The 22195-nt window shown below is 42.2% G+C and overlaps 1 protein-coding gene across 4 annotated transcripts in view; it reads right to left on the reverse strand.

Annotated features, from left to right (window-relative positions):
• mta1.S (metastasis associated 1 S homeolog) overlaps positions 1 to 15171 on the reverse strand; it is a 71379-nt gene extending 56208 nt beyond the window's left edge. For 2 of the 4 annotated variants that reach the window (XM_041574276.1, XM_041574277.1), the window contains exons 1-2: positions 14811 to 15169; positions 206 to 273 (exon numbers count right to left, since the gene is read on the reverse strand). In XM_041574276.1, coding sequence (XP_041430210.1) covers positions 206 to 273; positions 14811 to 14838 — 96 coding nt within the window. In that variant the 5' untranslated portion in view covers positions 14839 to 15169. 4 annotated transcript variants of the gene reach the window in all.
• Between the last annotated feature and the right edge of the window lie 7024 nt (positions 15172 to 22195).

Here is a 22195-nt window from a genome sequence, read left to right on the forward strand (position 1 = left end):
GAATCAAGTGCCAGTGGTAATATACTGCATTGCCCTCTAAGGAGTTCTTCGATGGACATGTTTTGCTTTGTTGAATCATAGCATTCCAAAGATCAAGGGTTGTGTTCTACACAAACATATCTTGGGTCAAGTGGCAACATGGTGAAGCTTATAGAACAGTACATATAAAAATAACATTTATAAAAAGAAAAAATATATATATTACCTTGTTAAGCTCTTCTATCCGTCGTACTAAGTAAGGGTTACTGGATGAATTCTCAAAGTAGACATAATCTACAAGACAGAAAAACAAATTAGAACATTAAATAGCATTTTAACTTCATGTTGTTATAGTATCGAGATATGCGAGATATACAGTGCTATGCAATATGTTGGCGCTATATAAATACATGTTAATAATAAATGAAAGAACATTTTAGAAGCACTATTTGGGGTGTCTGGTGAGAATAATGAGACAGAAAACCCATTAGGTACAGAGCTCTTGAGCATGTAAACTGAACTTTGTTAAAGGGGTAGTTCACCTTTAAATTAACTTTTAGTATGATTTAGAGAGTGATATTCTCAAACAATCTGCAAGTGGTTTTCATTTTTCATTATTATTATTATATGCATTTATTTGAATAAGAAAGTGGATTATGAATAGGAGAGGTCCTGAATAGAAAGATGGTTTATAAAAGTTAGCAATAACAATAAGGGGGTTATTTATCAAACTCCGAATACAAAAATAAATTAAAAAAAAAAAAAACCTGATTTTTTTTGGGGAATTTATTATACCCTGAGGCTGAAAAAACAAAGTCAGAATCCAAAAATCCGCCATCTCCAAGCTGTCAGGGCCCTGTAGAAGTCAATGGGAAATGTCCCATTTCAATATCATGGTCCGTGCCGAGTTTTGGCCAGAAATTCGATTTTTAGATTTTGGTAAATCAGATTTTCCTCCTGAAGCGATTATAGAGAGCTTTTTCTATGATAAATAAGGTCCAATTGACAATTCAGAGTTGGTCGGACTTTTTTGATTGAAATTTAAAAGCTGAAAAGAGTCAAAAACTATACAAAATAAAAAATGACTGTCAATTGAAAAGTTGCTTAGAATTTTAGAACACGCTAAAAGGCGAACAACCCCTTTAACACTGTTCTCAGTAAGACAAGAAAGAAAATCATACTCATATCACAAGAAGGGAACTGCAGGGATTAGACATAAAGTGGGAGAATGTTGAATGTTGTTTCTATCCCCTGTCGCTAATCCACGCAGCTCCCTTACTTATAATACTCAAGCAAGAAAGCAAAAAAAGTAAAAGGTAAAAAAATAGAAAATGTCATGGGGCCAAAAGTAGCATTTAGAAAGGGGAAAGCATAAAGGATAAGTGAAAGGTGGAGAAAAAATATGTATGGGGCGAGAAAAAAAAAGGAAAAAGGATAGACAATCATATTAGATAAGGAAAAAAAACGGATGCACCGTATGACAAAAAAAATGTTGACGCCCATAGACTAATGCATTTTGGTGAATTTTCTCAAATTTTTGGCGAAGTGAAATGGGCCAGATGCGCCCGTCACTAATGGCTACCTTTAGAAACTAGGTTGCTATTTCTCAATTGAAATCATTCAACTGTCGTTATTGTGATATTCAAATAATGGTCTCAGACTAAGCGATCTAACTTTAGAACTTAGGGGCAAATTCACCAGGCGTAGTTTCGCCAGCGCTCTGCAAATTCACTAAAATCCGAAGTTGCGCTCAGGGGTAGCGTAAGGTTGCGAAGTTGCGCTAGCGTTGATTCGCTATGTAAAGCGAAGTTACGCTAGAGAAGGCCAATTTGCATACGGCGCCAAATTCAAATTTCAATGGAGGAATACGTATCAGCACTACAAATGCCTAGAAAACCTTCAAATCATCAAATAAAATTTTTATTTTGCCCTACACATGTGCCCACTGTCTAGGTAAGTTGCCATGAGTCAGGAAGTGTAGGGGGGAAGGAGGGCAGCCCCAAAAATTTTTTCGATCTTTTTCAGACTATCACCCATAATGTAGAAAACACGCCAGCGTTTTTTGGGACTTAGAAAAAATTTTGACTTTTTTTGAAACAATCCCTATCTATTCTATTGCGCTTCGCCAGGTCTGAGGTGGCGAAGGAAGTCTAGCGTAAAAGGTAGCGTTCAATACACTGCGCAAGTTAGTGAATTTGCGTAGTTACGTCGCTAGCGAAAATTCGCCAGGCGTAAGGGTGCGAAGTAACACTAGCAAAACTACGCCAGCGTTCGTTAGTGAATTTGCGCAGTAACGAAAATGCCAAACGCTAGCGAATTAACGCTAGCGTTCGGCGCTTAGTGACTTTGCCCCTTAGAGTCGGTGAGCCTCCCAGAGCTGCTTTAAAAGGTGAAAATTTACACTTCAAAATTAAAAAATAGAAAGTAATTGGAAAAAGTCTTTATTTCTGGTGAACCCCTTTCAATGTAGAACATATAAAGTTTTTAAATAAATCAGAACATACGGTATAACATTTAATAACATCAATATATCAACTTTTCAAATTCAAAAGGAGCGACCCATAAATAATGCACCATAAATATTTTGGATCTTGAGACATCCAGAGTTGATAAGCTTCCCATACCATTATTTTCCCCTTCAAACTTCTCGGCACTGCTTTTTCATATTTTAGATTGTTAGTCACCTCTTTTTGTACTTGAGTAATACTTAGAACTTCCTGTTTTTCCCCAATTCCTAGCTGATGCCTACAAGCATTTCGTATTTGGAATGTCAGTCTATGAGTAAGTGCCCATTCTTGGCACGAAACGCGTTAGGTTTGAATATGTCCTAATAAAGATTTTCTACTTTTTATATCTGGGCTCTTTTCAACCAACATTTGGTCTATCCCGCTCTTGTTTTTGCTTGATCAGCATTTACAGACGCTCTTTTTGGGAGTTTGTCATAGAAGTTGGATTTGTTGGATATTTTGCTGCGTAACCTCTGTAATCAAAGACCCTACACTACAGCATACTAAAATCGCTGCATATTGTCTTAAGCCCACCAGGTGTGAAGCATCTCTCCTATGTCCCTGTTGCATTATTTGTTTCTTAAATTCAATGGTTTTATTTTTCAGGACCACCCTCGTGTACTGGGCTGGAGCAAATGTCCACGTCAGGAACTGCACATGCTCCGAAGGCACAGGCTAATGATGCATGCACAATGTAACCCCGCATGGGAGAAATGGTGTCCACAAGCTGCTACCCAGGTGCCAAACACAAGTGAAATACATACACAAAAGACTTATGAAGTTTAAGAAATCTTTTAAGGTTAAGGTGAACAATCCCTTTAAAGCCATGACCACATAGACTACTTTGACTTATCAGATATTGTTCCAGTGCAAATCCCATTATGTTACGGTTGATATCTAGATTGGAAGCAGTAAACTCTGGGAAGATTCAATGAGAAGCCTACTAATACCTTCATCTTCAGCTGGACTATAGCTGACCATGCAAGGCAAAGCACAGTATCATGTGCTTGAATGGCTGCCCCCATGGCTACACAGCGGCTTGTTTATATAAACTATAGTAGTACTTATCTGTTATCTGTTGTGTATCATGTGCTTGAATGGCTGCCCCCATGGCTACACAGCAGCTTGTTTATATGAACTATAGTAGTACTTATCTGTTATCTACTGTGTATCCTGTGCTTGAATGGCTGCCCCCATGGCTACACAGCGGCTTGTTTATATAGATTATAGTCATGTTTCTGAAGCAAACACATACATTTTACCAGTACAGTGCACCAATAAATTATATTGTCAATCCTTTAAAACACAAATTTTTTGATGTTGCTGTTCCTTTAAGCTTAACTGCCCGTGTATGGGGCCCTCAGACAGACCTCCCCAATTGATATCTGGGCAAACTGAATAAATTGGTTCTTATTTTTGTAAGACTAAAGGTGGCCACCTTTAGTCTTACAAAAATAAGAACCAATTTATTCAGTCTGCTTAACGTACTGCACATAGCTTCACATTTGATCAAACTATTAAAACCCACATTTTACAAGGGTAATTTATTTTGCGTTGTCCTTTAAAAAAACAAAAAAAAGATTAAAAAGAAATCGTGTATTATTTGTATTAGGTATGAAGAGGAGGAGGCTTATCAATTTTGCTGTATTGATGTATTTTTCCTGCAGGTTAGTTGAAGATTAGTTTTAGGGTTGAGACACACGGGCAGATTTAGGGAGATTTAGTCGCCTGGCGACTAACCGCCTCTTCATCTGGGCGACAATCTTCCAAACTGCCTTTGCGTGTCTTCCCGTCCGCTATAATGAAAAGTCGCCTGCGCTAAAGCACACGCGGTGCTTCATTTTCCCGAAGTTGTCTCATGAGGAAACTTTGGGCGACTTCGGAAAACCAAGCATCGCGTGTGCTCTAGCGCAGGCGACTTTTCATTATAGTGGTTGGGAAGACACGCGAAGGCTGTTTGGGGAGATGGTCGCCCAGAAGAAGAGGCGATTATCTCCCCTTATCTGCCCGTGTGTCTCAACCCTTAGTTGCTTCAATTTTTCCCCAGATTCCAACACTCTTCCTGTTTTATGCTGTAAAAAGCAGCTTCATAATGTATAGTAAAAGCTTTCCACACTTGGAACGATGCACTCATTTTGTAAAGTCACTAAACTAGAAGATAGTTACCCAATGTGGATACCCTTGTGGTGGGCCTCACCGGCGTGATACACCTTTCTAAGCTGAGGGGAAATGACTGGAACATGAGGGGGTACATGCAACACCTTAGGGAGAGGACTGAATACATTGCTAGATTTAGTCCTTACCTGAAGAAGTTTAAAAGCCTCCCCAATCAATCAGTAGAGGAAGCCTCAGTTTTGGACCAATACACTTCCAAACTGGTGAGGAGTGCTGGTATTGGCAGCCATTATTGGCCCACACGAGGCAAACTTAAAGGTTATTTCAACATCAACAACAACCTTTAGAATTAATTAATAGGCAACCAGAATGTCTGTACAAAAATGTAGGCAACATACCAAGCAATATCAATGAGACAGTATCATCGAACCATCTTCAGTAATTACTACGAATGAGCAATTTATTCATGTAGTTATGCTTTATCCAATAGGGAACCACAAACTGGATAATAATGCTTTTGACTCAATAACACTAGCAATAAACGGGACATATTGACCACCACGGTTCTCTAGCAGAGGGTGGACATAGGCCTTAAAGCAATAGCAAATGATAGAATTTCTTGGGATTCAATACCCCTACCTCCACATTTGCCATCAGCATAATTGAGCCATTACCTCGAAAAGAGTATTGCCGATCGTACGATTTTCAGTGGGAGACTGTCACTAGCTTTGTCAGACATAACTATCATACGATTGCGGTCAGGGGCAGATCATCATCTGATCTGTTCTTTTCTACTTTATTTGATCTGAATGGTTAGTGGCGGGTTGGGAGATGGGAATGTCTGATCGTACGTTGATTCGTACAATCGGATCTTTGCGTCTGTGGTCATCTTAAGTTGGCCATACACGGGCCGATAAAAGCTGCCGACAGACCGAGTCAGCAGCTTATTGGCCCATGTATGGGGCCCCCTGACGGGCTTCCCCGATCGAGATCTGGCTGAAAGTCGGCCAGATCTCGATCGGATGGGACTAAAAATCCCGTCGGATCGCGGCAGCATCTGTTCATTGATGCGGTCCCCCGATCATAGCGCCCATTACTATTAGTTAGTAATAGTTAGAGCCCACGATCGGATCAGCCCGATATTGCCCACCTCAAGGTGGGCATATCGGGGAGAGATCCGCTCGTTTGGCGACATCACCAAACGAGCGGTTCTCTCCATGTATGGCCACCTTAAGTCAGGCTGATGTGATCAAACAATGAGACCCATGGAGAATGTTAAGACATTGGCTAACTGGATTCTCAAACCTGCCAATTTATATCTGCCCAATTGTCAGCCAGATATTGGTCATGTAGATCCATCAGTGGGCCCCATACATGGGCCAAGAAGTGATCAACTTAGTCTGCAGGAAATGAGCTGGCAGCTTTTATTGCCCATTTTAGGCGTTGCTTTAGGTCACTGCAATCCAACCTTTTCAACAACAGCTTAAATAAACAACACACATATTAAGAAGCTTGGCATGGGATAAGAGTTTACTAGCTGGTAGTTTCCAAATTACTACACTGTTCAGAAGTTTTCCTGGCCCATTCTTTCTTCCAGTTTAATTTGCTTTTCAGCGAACCCAACCAGTGGCTTGCGAGAGACATATTGCTCACCAATCCCTTGGATGTTGCTCTCAGTGGCCTTGAAGCAGGTGCTTATTTTTGAATTAGAGGCAAGTCTTGGTTGCATAAAAAATAGGTGTTCTGTCAAATAGAGCCTCCTGTAGGCTGCCAGTCCACAAATACAAAAATCACAAACTGTATGTGGCATCTCCAGGGACTTTTTTCTTTCTTTCATGGTTGTGTTGCTCCTAAACTCTTTTTACATTTAAATGTGGCTTACGGGTAAAAACAAAAAAAAACAAAAAAACAGTTGGGACCACTACTTTAGGTTTTTCTGGTTATTTTAACAATTTTAAAATAGGTTGTTCGGGTTATTTTAATAATTTTCAAATAGTGCAACAGATTCCCATTTGAACCGAGATTGGAGCTTGAACTGGGCTATTTGCCGGAGCTTCAGTATCCTAGCAGACAGAGTTTTTTTTTCAATTTCCAACCACCAGATTCTTCATTTTATCACAAGCGCCTTCACAACATGATGCAAAGGCCACCATAATTCATCATACCTATGGTGCTTAAAGGAGAACTAAAGCCTAAAAATGTATATGGCTAAAAATGCACCAGCCTAAAGTGTCAGCTTGTCAATAGCAGTAATGATCCAAGACTTCAAACTTGTCACAGGGGGTCACCATCTTGGAAAGTGTCTGTGACACTCACATGCTCAGTGGGCTCTGATTGGCTGTTGAGAAGCTAAGCTTAAGGTCGTCACCAATTATCAAGCAGAAAATTAGGTTGGTCTGTAATATAAGCTGATGCTACAGGGCTGATTAATAAATTCTGATGCTAATTGCTCTGGTTTCTGTGCTGTCATGTAGTAATTATCTGCATTAATTACTAATCAGCCTTATAGAGTGACATTTATATTTTATGTGTACTGTATATTGTGAGTGGGTCCCTAAGCTCAGTGAGTGACAGCAACACAGAGCATGTGCAGTGAATCAGCAGAACAGAAGATGCGGAGCTACTGGGGCATCTTTGGAGACACAGATCTCTACTGCTAAAGGGCTGTGGTTGCCTGGGGCTGGTACAGAAGTCCAAAACAGCCTACTTCTTTAGTTAGGCTTTAGTTCTCCTTTAAGAGGTGGGTCGTATTCGATTTTACATTCACATTTCACTATGCAGCTTTGGTGAAAACCTCAAGCATTTTTTCAGTATATAAAATTGATTCTATATCAACAAACAAGTTGGACTGATTATCAGCTCATTACCTAGCAAAGCTGGTTAGTGGTTCCATACTCCAAATAGGCTACTTCTAAAGTGCCATTATTTATACTGATGCTGCAAACAAATAATGAAGAAGTGGTGCAGCCATTACTTCAAAATCAACTGATGTGCATGGCTTAATAGGTAAACAGAAAGAACACTATATAAATGTTTGAAGCCTGTTGAAAAAGTATGAGATCCCATATTTAAAAACCTGTAATCTAGAAAGCTGAAAATTACAGTCCATTTTAAGAAAATAATTCTGCCTTGTACTTGGTGGTAAAGAATCTGCATGAAACATTAAAAGCACTTAAAGGGATACTGTCATGAATCCATTTCTCAAAGAGCAAACAGATTTTTTATATTTAATTTTGAAATCTGACATGGGGCTAGACATATTGTCATTTCCCAGCTGCCCCCAGTCATGTGACTTGTGCTCTGATAAACTTCAGTCACTCTTTACTGCAAGTTGGAGTGATATCAACCCCCTCCCTTCACCCCCCCCCCCGAGCAGCCTAACAAAAGAACATGGAAGGAACCAGATAGCAGCTCCCTAACACAAGGTAACAGCTCCCTAGAAGATCTAAGAACAGCACTCAATAGTAAAAGCCAAGTCCTACTGAGACTGACTCAGTAACATTAAGTAGGAGAAACAACAACCTGCCAGAAAATAGTTCCATCCTAAAGTGCAGGCACAAGTCACATGACTGGGGGCAGCTGGGAAACTGACAATGTGTCTAGCCCCATGTCAGATTTCAAAATTGAATATAAAAAATTATTTTTGCTTTTTTGAGAATTGGATTTCAGTGCAGTATTCTGCTGGAACAGCACTATTAACTGATGTGTTTTGAAAAAAACATGTTTTCTCATGACAGTATCCCTTTAACCTTTAGTCTTTCTGAAGCAAATACACAAGAGATAGGCAAACTTTGCCCTGAAAGGTCCAACTAAACCCCAGGACAACAACAAAGGAAAAGATGAAGAAGATTCACCATTATTAGAGCCTCTTCCGTCACCACGGCAAGAAAACATGCGGTGCAGGGATTGCAGATTATCTCCAGCATGGTTCTCTGGTCATACGAAACAAAAATAGAACTGCATGGCCATAATGACCACTGCTATGTATAGAGGAAACACGGTAAAGGCTTTTTAGCTGAAGACACCATCCCACCTGAGAAGCATGGTGGTGGCAGCACCAAGCTGTGAGGTGTTTTGCTGGAAAATGGACTGGTGCACAGAAAATAGTTGGCATCATAAAGGAGGAGGGCTACGTATATATATATATATATACAACGATCCCAAGGAAATCCGCACTCAACAGGTCTTAAATAAAATTAAAAATATTTATTAGAACAGATGACTAAAATATTTTTAAAAATATTTTTAATTTTATTTAAGACCTGTGAGTGCGGATTCCTTGGGATCGTTGTGGATGAAATTATTGTTTCTGCACCCAGGCAAGCGAAGATCGTTTTTCGTGAGTGCCGACACTATGGAGGAATATATATATATATATATATATATATATATATATATATATATATATATATATATATATATATATATATATTTTGAAGCAACATCTTAAGACACCAGCCAGAAACCAAGAAGCAAAACTTGGCTGCAAACTTTGCCTTTCAGTATGACCGTGATCCAAAGCATTCCACCAAAGCAATGGCATGAAGATAAAGTGAAAGCATTGGAGTGGCCATCACAAAGCCTAGACCTACATCCAATTGAAAATGTTGTGGACTGAACTGAAAACGCCTGTCAGCACAAGGAGGACAACAAAGACAGTGTCGGACTGGGACACCAGGGCCCCCCCAAAAAACCTTAGAACAGGGGCCCACCCAAAAACCTTAGACCAGAAGCCCACTCTCAGGACTATTATTCTTCCTCTTCTCATTCAACCTCTATTCTTTACACACTATAAACTATTATTCCATCTATTTAACTTCATAGAAATAGGGCATGGCCATGAAATAGAACAAATATTTTCCTGGTATCCCGGTGGACCAGTCCGACACTGAACAATGTCCAGTTCGCTCAGGAGCGATAGGCAAAAACCAACAGTAAACTATATATGGAAATGTTTGCCCCACACAAAATCAGATAGCAAAACAAACTAGATACTTAAAGGAGATGGAAAGTCATATCCCATTTGGGGGTGCCAAATGTAAGTCACCCCCAAATGAATGTATTTACTTACCTGACACCCCAAACCGGTGCTACTATCAGCAGAAAACTGCACCACCCAGGGTTACTCCAGCGAGCACCACGGAGCGATCCTCTTCTGGCTTCTTCTTGTGGCTGTGCATAAGCAGTAGAGTGAAAAGTCCAACTTTAACGAAAAAGTTAGCTTTTTCGTTCTACTGTGCATGTGTCTGCCCCGGGAAATTTGAAGAAAGAAGAAGGCGGACTAACATTTGGCAACCCAAAGTGGGATATGACTTTCCTTCTCCGTTAACACAGGCAATCTATGGGTATATATAGTAAGCGCAAGACTGATGGCATATTGAGCATTGGCTTAAAAGTACATCTTGCCCTTGCTGCGTCTACCTGCACGCAAACTGAACCCACATATATCACAGGCACGTATTCTAATATATTTTTGTTGGTCCAAATGTCCTTTTGAAGTTATTTGAAAGAGTCAAAAGATAGAAATTACTGGACATGTACATTTTTCCAACCTCTGCTGGTATGCTACTACACACAGATGCCTCACTTATTAAACTTTCTAGAGTGCACCTATAGTTGGATGTACAAAGGCAGAGGGCAAAGTGAGCATTAGAGGAACAGTTATAAAAACATCAGTTTAAGGGAAAAAAAAAACCAGCACACATTTACATTTGCAAAGACTTATTAAGAAATATCTTACCGATACTCCGCTTGTGCTCCTCTTCTGAAAAGGCGTCATGGCGCCGATCCATCTGGTTGCGCTCGATTTCTCCTCCCTGGCTATCTCCTATAGAAGGCAGGGAGGAGAAATTGAGCGTGCGCCCGATGGATCGTCGCCATGTCGCCTTTTCAGAAGAGGAGCGCAAGCGGAGTATCAGTATGATATTTCTTAATATAGTCTTTGTGGATGTAAAGTTAAATGTGTGCTGGTGTTTTTTTTTTCTTTAAGGGCAAACACATTTTTTATAAAAAAAGATTTCATGTTACTGTTCCTTTAAAGGTGGACATAGAAGCACCAATAACATCATACAAAACTAATTTTAATATGATATTCAGTATGTGTATGGCGGGAGATGAGTGGACCGATATCGGCAGAAGATTTGGGTGCCTTTGAAGGCACCCGAACATCGTCCATTATTAGTGCTGAATTGTCAGACACAAGAAGAATTTTATTGTTTCTACCTGTATATGACAATTCAGCTCTACACTTGCATATTGAAATGAATGATCTTTCTTGGAAACATATTTTCTAGGAAAGAATGTAATTGTTCCTTTAATCTGCCTGTGTATGGCTACCTTTAAAGGGATACTGTCATAGGAAAACATGTTTTTTTCAAAACTCATCAGTTAATAGTGCTGCTCCAGCAGAATTCTGCACTGAAATCCAATTCTCAAAAGAGCAAACAGATTTTTTTATATTCAATTTTGAAATCTGACATGGGGCTAGACATATTGTCAGTTTCCAAGCTGCCCCCAGTCATGTGACTGCACTTTAGAATAGAACTACTTTCTGGCAGGCTGTTGTTTCTCCTACTTAATGTAACTGAATCAGTCTCAGTGTGGGACTTAGCTTTTACTATTGAGTTCTGTTCTTAGATCTACCAGGGAGCTGTTATCTTGTGTTATGGAGATGCTATCTGGTTACCTTCCCATTGTTCTTTTGTGTGGCTGCTGGGGGGGGGGGGTGATACTCTAAAATGCAGTACAGCAGTAAAGAGTGATTGAAGTTTATAAGAGTCACATGATTGGGGGAAGCTGGGAAACTGACAATATGTCCAGCCCCATGTCAGATTTCAAAATTAAATATAAAAAAAAAAATCTGTTTGCTCTTTTGAAAAATGGATTTCAGTGTAGAATTCTGCTGGAGTAGCACTATTAACTGATGTGTTTTGAAAAACCCCTTTAAGGTGGCCATACACATGCAAATTAAAGCTGCCAATATCAGTCCTTTAGAGCAATTCAGCCGTTGGTGGGCATATTGGAGAAATATCCGCTTGTTTGGCGATGTCGACAAACAAGCAGATCTTATAGTGTATGGCCAGCTTTTGGCCTCTGGTACACAGGGTATATTCCAACTGGCAGAGAAGTAATAAAATGTGGCCGCGCAAGCATGGCATTAGTGCAATTGGGGCAGAAACGTGATTTTTTAAAAAAAATATTTCTGGGAGTTTCTGTAAGAATACTCAGGGTTCCCTGTATAACTCAGCCTGCAGCCTTATGCCTTTATATGGCCACAAGACCCTGAGTGACTTCTAATTCCCTTATCATTTACAGTAGGGGGTACATTATCCCTTATAATACACGAGTGATACTCCGGGTTTCCTGTATAACTCAGCCTGCAGCCTTATGCCTTCATATGGTCACAGAACCCCTCAGTGACTTCTAATATCCTTATCATTTACAGTAGGGGGTACACTATCCCTTATAATTACATGAGTGGATACTCAGAGTTCCCTGTATAACTCAGCCTGCAGCCTTATGCCTTCATATGGTCACAGGAACCCCTCAGTGACTTCTAATATCCTATCATTTACAGTAGGGGGTACATTATCCCTTATAATACATGAGTGATACTCCGGGTTTCCTGTATAACTCAGCCTGCAGCCTTGTGCCTTTATATGGTCACAGAACAACCCCTCAGTGACTTCCAATATCCCTATATTACAGTAAAGCAACATTAACAGTGTAATTTTTAACACAAAACACAAAAATAAACTGAGACTTTATCCAGGAGGAGCCATTATCTCCACTGTTATTTAATGTGTTGATATGCTATTATAACCTCTGCATGTAAGTGCATATTTGCTACTCACTCAGGGAGTAAAGACCTTGTACCTCATTAGGTGAGAAATGCCCCCCCCCCCAGGACATTACTGCCCCCCCCTTCAGACTGCCCCCCCCTTGCAGGGCCTTAATTACGTCACTATGAACTCCATGCTCAGCGTGCTGGGACACTCACAGAGCAGCAGCGCGAGAACAGAGTAGAGGAGTGGGAGGGGCAGAGCCATGATGGTAGATAGGATGGAGGAGCGGTCCTAGAGCCCGCCAGATGCACTGAAAAAACTTCTAAGGCAATCAGTGCTGCGTTCCAGGTGATGAGCGGCCCACTTCAACAAAATATAGAGCGGCCCCTCAGGCATTTGCAGAACAGACAGATTGCCAGTCCAGGCCTGGTCTGATCGTTCGTCCGATATTGCAGGTATATCCGCACGCTTATGGCCATCTTAAAGGTGGCCATTGACGTGCAGATTTACCTTCCCATCGGATGAACATTTGTTTGGTGCCTTCTCCTGACCTGCCACTAACCATTCCGATGAAATACAGCAGTAAGTAAACAGATCAGACGATGTTCTGCCCCTACAGCAATCGTACGAAAGTTATGTCCGACAAAAGCTGGCGACAGTCTCCCACTGATATCGTCAGATCGCCAATACATGCAGAGACATTGTCGGTAGCTAGGGTTGCCACCTTTTTTGGAAAAAAATACTGGCCTTCCTGTATATTTAGATTTTTTCCCTATTAATAACATTGGGGTCCAGCATAATTTTTACCGGTCAGGTCGGTAAAACACTGGCCAGGAGGCAACCATATCGGTAGCCGACAGAAATTTTCTAACCTGTCTGATCGTCTGAACGACATGGCACAAAAAATGTCGGGACACTCCACACACAGCCCAAAAAACGTACGAATCTTCCAATCTTTTCGTCTATGGCCAGCTAAAACAGAATACAATTGTTACCTAGAACAGCAGCAAGCAGTATGTATTCAAGCAAAGGCAGCCCAGCACACTCTGCTGTATATATTCTCTTTATAAATGACGTGCTAGATGTTCCTAGGAAATGCACGTTCACACACTACTCATCATTGGCTCCCTCAGCTCTACCTGCCGCCTGTGGTGGCGTTCGGCCTCTTTTGTGTCCCATTAACCCCATCCCCGCCATATTGGCTCCCGCTCTACACTAGCCCATTACCATCCCATTTAGCACACAAAGTCCTTTCATTCACACCACATAGCACCCCTTTTCCCTATTGTCCTTACAGCCGCACTAAACTATTTCACAGTCCCTCCGCTGTCAGCCAAGGGCACGCTCACTATATGGCGGGAGGGGACAGACCTTCCTGTGCTGCCGCCTTGTCTAGAACATGGCACCCCGGGAAACCAGCCCCCCCCCGAACATAACGGGATTGTTTACCTGAGGAATATTTTCATGAAATTTACGTTAATAAACACGGGGCAAGGGAAGAGGGGGGGTAAATGGGCAGGTAAGGCTGGAAATGTGTGGAAACGTCAACATGGCGCGCCGGCAAATATGTTACCTCACGACAGGAGTTGGTAACAAGCAAGCCAAAGTCGCATGTGACTGTTATACACTATTATTGACTTGTGGTACAGGGCAAATGGAAGACCTAGTTTGCCGTTATTGCCCTACTACAACTCCCATCTATCACCACTGACAGCCTAGCTTCAACAACAACAACAACAACAACAACTGGAGGGCACCAGTTTGGATATTGCTGAAATAACCACCTCTAATCTCCCCAAATGAATGCACATTAAAGGCAAAAGCCTTGTAGTCGGTAAGGTTGCATTGTGGGTAGTGTAGTTCTGAACACCTATAAAGTTTGTCATACACCCCCGCCACGGAGGGACAACGTATCTGACAACTACCTCCACTTTGGTTTTTTTTGGGTTTTTTTTTGGCCAACCTGAGAATGTGCAATCTTTGCAAATGTAGTTTAGGGAAGAGAATGCAGTTATCAATACTACTGACCAATATATATATATATTTAATATTTATCTGCTCCCCTTTCAAAGTGTGGAACATGGGGTGATCCAGGGACCACCATGTGACCGAAGACAAAATGGGGGCAATTCAGGTTTCAGCAGATTCCAACAGTCTCCATTGAAATAGTCACGTGCCCCAGGACCGTGCCATTCTCTTCTGCTCCCCCCGTATATATCGTGTAGTCCCCCCCAAAAAGCAATGGTATAAGGAGTACTGTATGCCTGTGCCCACTTACACCGCCACCATTAAACCCACATCCCAGCACCAGTAGAAGCACAATGCAGGCACCAGTACATAAACAAATCATCACCAAGGCTGATCCCACAACAAGGCCCCAAATAGGTATAGCAGCTCATGCATTGAATAAGGCAGACTTGCTTACCTCCAACCCTGTACATGTTTGCAGCCATGTCTCTCAGCGAGGGAGGGGGGATCCCAATGGCACTCCCCCCTCTGTGCCTTCAGTTTTAGCGAGTCTGGAACCCCCTCCCGCTCTTTTCTCTTCAGCATAGATTTCCAGCCAAGATCCACATGAGAGAGGGAGAGAGAAAAAAAAAAGCCAAATAAATCCTCCTCCAGGTGGGACTGCAGAGCTCCTTTTTGGAAAATGGTGGATGGATCAGCCGAGGAGGAGGGGAAAAGGATGCATTTAAAGGGGGGCAGTGCCTTGCTTCCTGGTGGCAATGTGCTTGGAGGAAGAAGAGGAGAGAGCAATACTAGCAACAGTCCTAAACAAGGGGAGAGGGGAGGGGAAAGGAGAGGGGAGGGGTGGAGGAAGTCACTCAGTCATTCAGTGCAACATTCAGTGCAACTCTTTTCTTTTCCCTCCCCCATCCAAACTACAGCTGCAACTGTTGTGTCTCTCCCCAGGACATCTCCGTTTGTCTGCATTACCGGGAAATCAGACTCCCTCTTCGTGGACAACAAAAAACACACGCTTCACAATTGCATGGACTGTCATACGTTGTGATGGTTATGTGCAAACCCCCCCACCGTTAGGTCTCATTTCCTCTCCCTTTTAGGGCAGAGACACACGGTTAGATTCGGGAGAGATTAGTCGCCCCGTGACAAATTTCCTCTTCTTCAGGGCGACTAATCTCCCCGAACCGCCTTCCTTAGAATGTAAATCTCCGGCGGGATGGCATTCGGAGCACTTCATATTCTGTAGTTGCCCGAAATGGCAACTTCGGGTCGCCTTCGCAAAACGAATCGCTCCGAGTGCCATCCCGCTAGCGATTTTACATTCTAGCTGAGGGGAAGGCAGTTCTGGGAGACTTGTTGCTGGGCGACTAATCTCCCCGAATCTGACCGTGTGTCTCTGCCTTTAGATTGTAAGCTCTTGCGATCAGGGTCCTCCCTCTATTTTCTCTTTTTCACCTCTGCTTATTACCGTATGTACAAACTGTGATGTCTTGTTCCCCTTACTCTGTAATGCGTTGCCGGTGTTAGATAAATGATCATAATAAAATTTCTTCTAAGGGTGGTGGCACACGTAGCATTCCGGGGAGATTAGGCGCCAAACGACAAATCTCCTCTTCTTCGGATGACTTATCTTCCTGAAATGCCTTCCCGCTGGCTAGAATGTGAATTGCCGACTGGATGGCACTCAGAACGCTTTGTTTTCTGAAGTCGCCCGAAGTTTCCTCAATTCACAATTTAGCCAGCTGGAAGGCATTTCAGGGAGATCAGTCGTCTGAAGCAGAGGAGATTTGTCGCTTGGCGACTAATCTCCCCGGAACAATACGTGTGCCACCACCCTAAGGGCAGAGACACATGGGCAGATTCAGGGAGATTAGTCGCCCAGCGACAAATCTCCTCTTCTTCGGGGCGACTAATCTCCCCGAACTGCCTTCCCGCCGGCAGGTTGGCACTCGGAGCACTTCGTTTTCCTAAATCGCCTGAAGTTGCGGGAAGGCAGTTTGGGGAGGTTAGTCACCGCAAAGAAGAGGAGATTTGTCGCCGTGCGACTAATCTCCCCGAATTTCACTGTGTGTCTCTGCCCTAAGAGAGCTTAGTTCAGTTTTAGACCTGCCCCTATTTCTGATTTTCTCAGATTCGCTTTCGTCTGGTATGGTGCCTATGGATTGGAGAAAAGTTGATGTCATTCTAATATTTAAAAAGAGATTATGATCTCAACCTGGCAATTATAGGCCAGTAAATTTGACATCTGTGGTGGGCAAATTATTTTAAGGCTTGTTAAAAGATCACATTCAAAATTTTGAATGGCATTATGATCAGCAATCAGCATGGCTTTTTTTGATGGATAGGTCATGTCAGACAAATCTTATTGCTTTTTATGACGAGGTAAGTAAGATGTTAGAGAGTGGGGGAGCAGTAGATGTGATCTTTTTGGATTTTGCCAAAGCGTTTGATACTGTGCCCCACAAATGACTGCCTTCTAAACTAAGGTCTGTTGGGCTTAATGAAGTCGTTTGCACATGGATAGGAAACTGGCTACAGGATCGGTACAGAGGGGTATTTTAAATAAAGCTGGCCATAGACGCACCACCTTTGTCGGACATAACTTTCGTACGATTGCTGTCAGGGGCAGAACATCATCTGACCTGTTCTTTTGTACTTTATTTGATCTGAAAGGTTAGTGGCAGGTCGGGAGATGGGGAAGTCCGAGGATTCGAACATTTGGATCTTTGCATTTATGGCCAGCTTAAGAAGTTGAGTGCAGTGACTACAAGCGAAGCCCAATAAGGTCTGTGTGTAGTAACATGCGAGACAACACCAGTCTGAGTGGTTTTGTGGAAACAATGGGCTGCTGAAAAAGGCAATGAAATCAGCCTGGGGGTTTCTTGTTTGTAAGCACTGGGGTGGCTGCTGGGGGAGGTGGTGAGACCAGTCTGGGGGGTTTCCTTTGGAAAACAATAGGCTGCTGAAGAGGAGGGAAAATCTGTGGGTGGGACTAGGATAGCAAGGGTACTAGCAAGGGTACACGGGCAAATTGAAGCTGCCGATATCAGTTCTTTAGACCGATACGGCAGCTTATCTGCCCATGTGTGGGGGCTCCCGAAGGGTCCTCCCGATCTACATCAGGCCAAAAATCGGCCAGATATCGATCGTTCAAGTTTGACTTTTTGTACGATCCAGGACCGCATTGGCTAGTTGATGCGGTCCTGCGACCCGTCGGAGCCCATTCATAGTATTGTCGTATGGCCGAACGTTCGGATTCATCCGATATCGCCCAGCCATTAGTGGGCATATCGGGTTAAGATCCACTCGTTTGTCGACCTTGCCAAACAAGCGGATCTTATAGTGTATGGCCACCTTTAGAGTGGTAGTAAACAGAGAGGCATCATTACTAAAATGGGGTACACCTAACACCACAGTTTTGCAACTGGGGGTTAGCAAATCTAGTCCTGACCAAATCAATTAGCATTCAAACCACAGTAAACAGCATAATTATTAAATATAAAAAAAGGAGAAAGAAAGCCTGAAATCTCAATGAATTGGTCAGAGATGATGCAGTGTATACAGTGGTCACTGTGCCACCTCACAGCTAACGATAGAGGCTTTTTAGCAAGTGAAGGAATACAGGGTTATGGGAGATAGCTCACAGCACAAGTTGATCCTAGGACTAGTACGATTGCCATTTTGGAGTCAGGAAGGCATTTTATGCCCCTCTGAGGCAAATTGGAGAGGCTTCAATGTTTTTTTGTCTTCCTCTGGATCAACTAGCAGTTAGGCAGGTTAAAATAGAGTTAAAAGGTTGAACTTGATGGACGTGTGTCTTTTTTCAACCTAACTTACTACGTTACTTGAAAATCCTATCTTGGGGGTTGCCCTATCATCTGTTAAAACACTGGTTGTTGCATGACTGGTAAGTAACCAGTACCAATGTATGGCAACTGTACTGATTTCCATACGCAAAAAATAAACGTATTATCCTGCTTAATGGCATGTTTTATAAGGTAGCCCAATAAAGGAAATGTGTTCTTCCAGCCATCCAGACTCAGGCCTTGGCGTCCACTAACTTCGGCTATATCAGAGTTCTGGTTGTAGTTGGTGGCTAATAGTATTTTTTTTTTTGTAGTACAACCACATGGGTGCAAGCAAATTAGAATGGTCTAATGTGTTTATTGCTGAACTGGAGTGCCATGGGCTGACCAGAGAAATGGCTGCCAAGGGCTCACCCTCCTAGTGTAATTTGTTCTTAAGTTAGCTTTTAGTATGTTATAGAATGGCCCATTCTGAGCAGCATTTCTATTATTTGTCTTCTTCTTACTCTTTCCAAATTTGAAATGGGATTGACGACCCCAGCAGCCAAAAACGATTGCTCTGTAAGGCTTCAATTGTATTCTTACTTATTCTAAACTTGCTGTATATTTAAGCAAAATAATTTAAGAAACTAAAAATAATGAAAAAAACTACTCTCTATATCAAATAGTTAGCTGAAAGGTGAACATATCCATTAAGGGGACAGAAAGGTACATTAAAAAGGTGTGGGGTGAGGACAGTATGTAGCAAAGTGGCAGGAATGAAAGAAAAAAATTAAAGGAGAAGGAAAGTTTTAATTACTTGGAGGTGCCAAAAGTTAGGCACCCTCAAGTGATTGTATATATACTTACAACCCTGGGCCGGTGTAGGTCCTTCCAGTGAGCACCACAGAATGATCAGCTTTCAGCTTCTTCTTTCTTCATGTGGGTGCATGTGCGCAGAAAAGCCAAACTTTATGAAGACGTCAGCTTTTCGTCCTACTACACATGCGTCTGCCTCAGGAAATTTGAAGCAAGAAATCGATCTCTCTGTGGTGCTCGCTGGAAGAACCCTGGACCAGTGCAGTTTTCTCCTTATAGGAGCACCGACCCGGGGTGTGAGGTAAGTATATACAATCACTTGGGGGTGCCTAACTTTTGGCACCCCCAAGTAAAAATGCCTTTCCTTCTCCTTTAAAGGAAATTAAGTAAGCTTTATCAGAAAGGTCCATATAAATATGCCAGTAAACCCTTAATAAAAAGTAATGCTGCTCTAAATCCTCTGTCAAAAGAAACACTGCATTTCTTTCCTTCTATTGTGTACACATGGGCTTCTGTATCAGACTTCCTGTTTTCAGCTTAAACCTCCAGGGCTAGGGCTTGAGCATGCTCAGTTTGCTCCTCTCTCCCTCCTCCCCTCCCTGCTGTAATCTGAACCCAAAGCTATGAGTGAGCAGGGAGAGACTCGGGCAGGAAGTGATGTCACACCAAGCTAATGTGGCAGCTGCTATCCTAAATAAACAGAGAGAGCTTATAAAGCTGTTTACTCAGGTATGGTAAAGCATTCTGCAGAATAAATATAGTCTTATAGCTTGCACTATTGTGGCCAATCTATTGGCAATAAACAGCTTTGGTAGCTTTCCTTCTCCTTTAAAGGAGAAGGAAAGCTACAGAGGCATTTTATTGCCAATAGATTAGCTGCAATAGTGCAAGCTAGAATGCTATATTTATTCTGTAGAATGTTTTACCATACCTGAGTAAAAAGCTCTAGAAACTCTCTGTTTGTTTAGGATAGGAGCTGCAGTATTAATGTGGTGTGACATCACTTCCTGCCTGAGTCTCTCCCTGCTCTGGGCTCAGATTACAGTAGAGAAGGGAGGAGGGGGGAAGAGGAGCAAACTGAGCATGCTCTTGCCCAGGGCAATGAGGTTTAAGCTGAAGGCAGGAAGTCTGATACAGAAGCCCATGAGTACACAATAGCAGGAAAGAAATGTGATGTTTCTTTTGACAGAGGACTCAGAGCGGCATTACTTTGAGGGTTTACTGATATATTTCGGTGGACCTTTCTGATAAGGCTTACTTAGTTTTAACCTTTCCTTCTCCTTTAAAGGCGAACCACTACTACCACTACAGGGGAAAAGAGTAATGATCAGGGCACCATCTTTCATAGTAAACACCCAACTTTCATGGAGTAAAGAGGGTTCACCAGAACTGGGGTCTACTGGGATGTTTCCCTGTATTCCAGTAGAGACGTACATGGTATTGTCTTCCAGATGACCCTGCATCTATGTGTCTAAAATAGGGATATCACATGTCTGGTTTTGGCCTGGATAGCCAGGTTTTTAGAAAAGAGCTGTCCAAGTCTATATTGCCTGCCTTCTTTTCCAAATTTTGAAAACCAGGCCATTCCTAGACTGACGCAGTGATTTGCTGACGGTTGGGCATGAATATTCTACATTGGTCACAATATGTGATGTGTATTTAGGTTCTGCTTGGTGAGCACAAATATGTATTTTATATCAACTAGCCACCCACATTAGTTTTTGCAGCCTCATTTACTGAAATTTTAATTTGGTCGTGTGCGTGGGATGATGGTCCTGCATGATTTATTGCAGCAGGCAGCAGTTCTTCCTTGTATTTGGCACCAGCCATACTTCCTTATGCTTTATCAAATTGCCCCACTGCTGATAAAAAACAGTTACCACCAGCACCACCTGAACTCTCCCCTACGTGGATCATGGTTAAAAAAAGATTGGCGACCCCTGAGAGTATTCAAAACTTATTGTTGATTGGTGGCTGTTGGCGACTGCACTCAAGCTGTTTGGCACCTTTGTTTGGCCCTCTGATCTCAAGCAAGCTCAGAATGTGGCACTATTTGAAAACTGCTGAGCACAAACATCATCCAACTATCATGAACAACCTATGAATGGGCCACAATCACTCTTCAACAGTTTGCAAAGCTGGCACATACATACCCCAAAAGATATAAAGCTGCTATTACCGCAAAAGTTGACTCTATTTAAACAAACAGTGTTTCATCCTGGGACCTATACTTAATAGTAAAAACACGAGCAAAAACGTAACCACCCTACTCCAGATAGTAGTGCAAAGGTGCCTAAAGTTGTAGTTGCTAGATGGCAAGGAAGTGTCCATATTGGTGAACAGTGGAAGTTGAAAAGTGCAATAGAAACCATAAAATTAAAAAAAACAGAACTATGGGGCAAATTCACTAAGATTCGTAGTTGCGCCAGGCGTAACTTCGCCGCACTTCGCCACACTTCGCCAGGCGTAGTTTCGCCAGCGCTCCGCAAATTCACTCAAATCCGAAGTTGCGCTCAGGGGTAGCGTAAGGTTGCGAAGTTGCGCTGGCGTTGACTCGCTTAGCGAAGCGAAGTTCCGCTAGCGATGGTTAATTTGCATACGGCGCCAAATTCAAATTTCAATGGAGGAATACGTACAATCACTACAAATGCCTGGGAAACCTTCAAAACATCAAATAAAATTTTATTTTTGCCCTACACATGTGCCCACTGTATAGTTAAGTTGCCATGAGTTAGGAAATGTAGAGGGGAAGGAGGGGAGCCCCAAAAAAAATTTCGATCTTTTTCAGCCATATCACCCATAATATAGAAAACACGCCAGCGTTTTTTGGGACTCAGAAAAAATTTGAACTTTTTTTGAAGCAATCCCTATCTACTCTATTGCGCTTTGCCTGGTCTGAGGTGGCGAAGAAAGTCTAGCGTAAAAGGTAGCGTTAAGTACAATGTGCGCGTTAGTGAATTTGCGTAGTTACGTCCGTTGCGAAAATTCACCAGGCGTAAGGGTGCGAAGTAACACTAGCGAATTTACGCCAGAGTTCGTTAGTGAATTTGCAAAGTAACGAAAATGACCAAAGCTAGCGAATTGACGCTAGCAATAGGTGCTTCGGCGCATAGTGAATTTGCCCCTATGACTGGACAAGGAAAGCAAATAATTTCAGTGTCCACAAAATAAGTGTTATCAAAAGGTTTCGTAATGTGTTTTTATGAGCATTTATTTATATGTTTTTTTCACACACACATGC

This window comes from Xenopus laevis, chromosome 8S (genome assembly GCF_017654675.1).
Source record: "Xenopus laevis strain J_2021 chromosome 8S, Xenopus_laevis_v10.1, whole genome shotgun sequence".
Classification (NCBI taxonomy): domain Eukaryota; kingdom Metazoa; phylum Chordata; class Amphibia; order Anura; family Pipidae; genus Xenopus; species Xenopus laevis.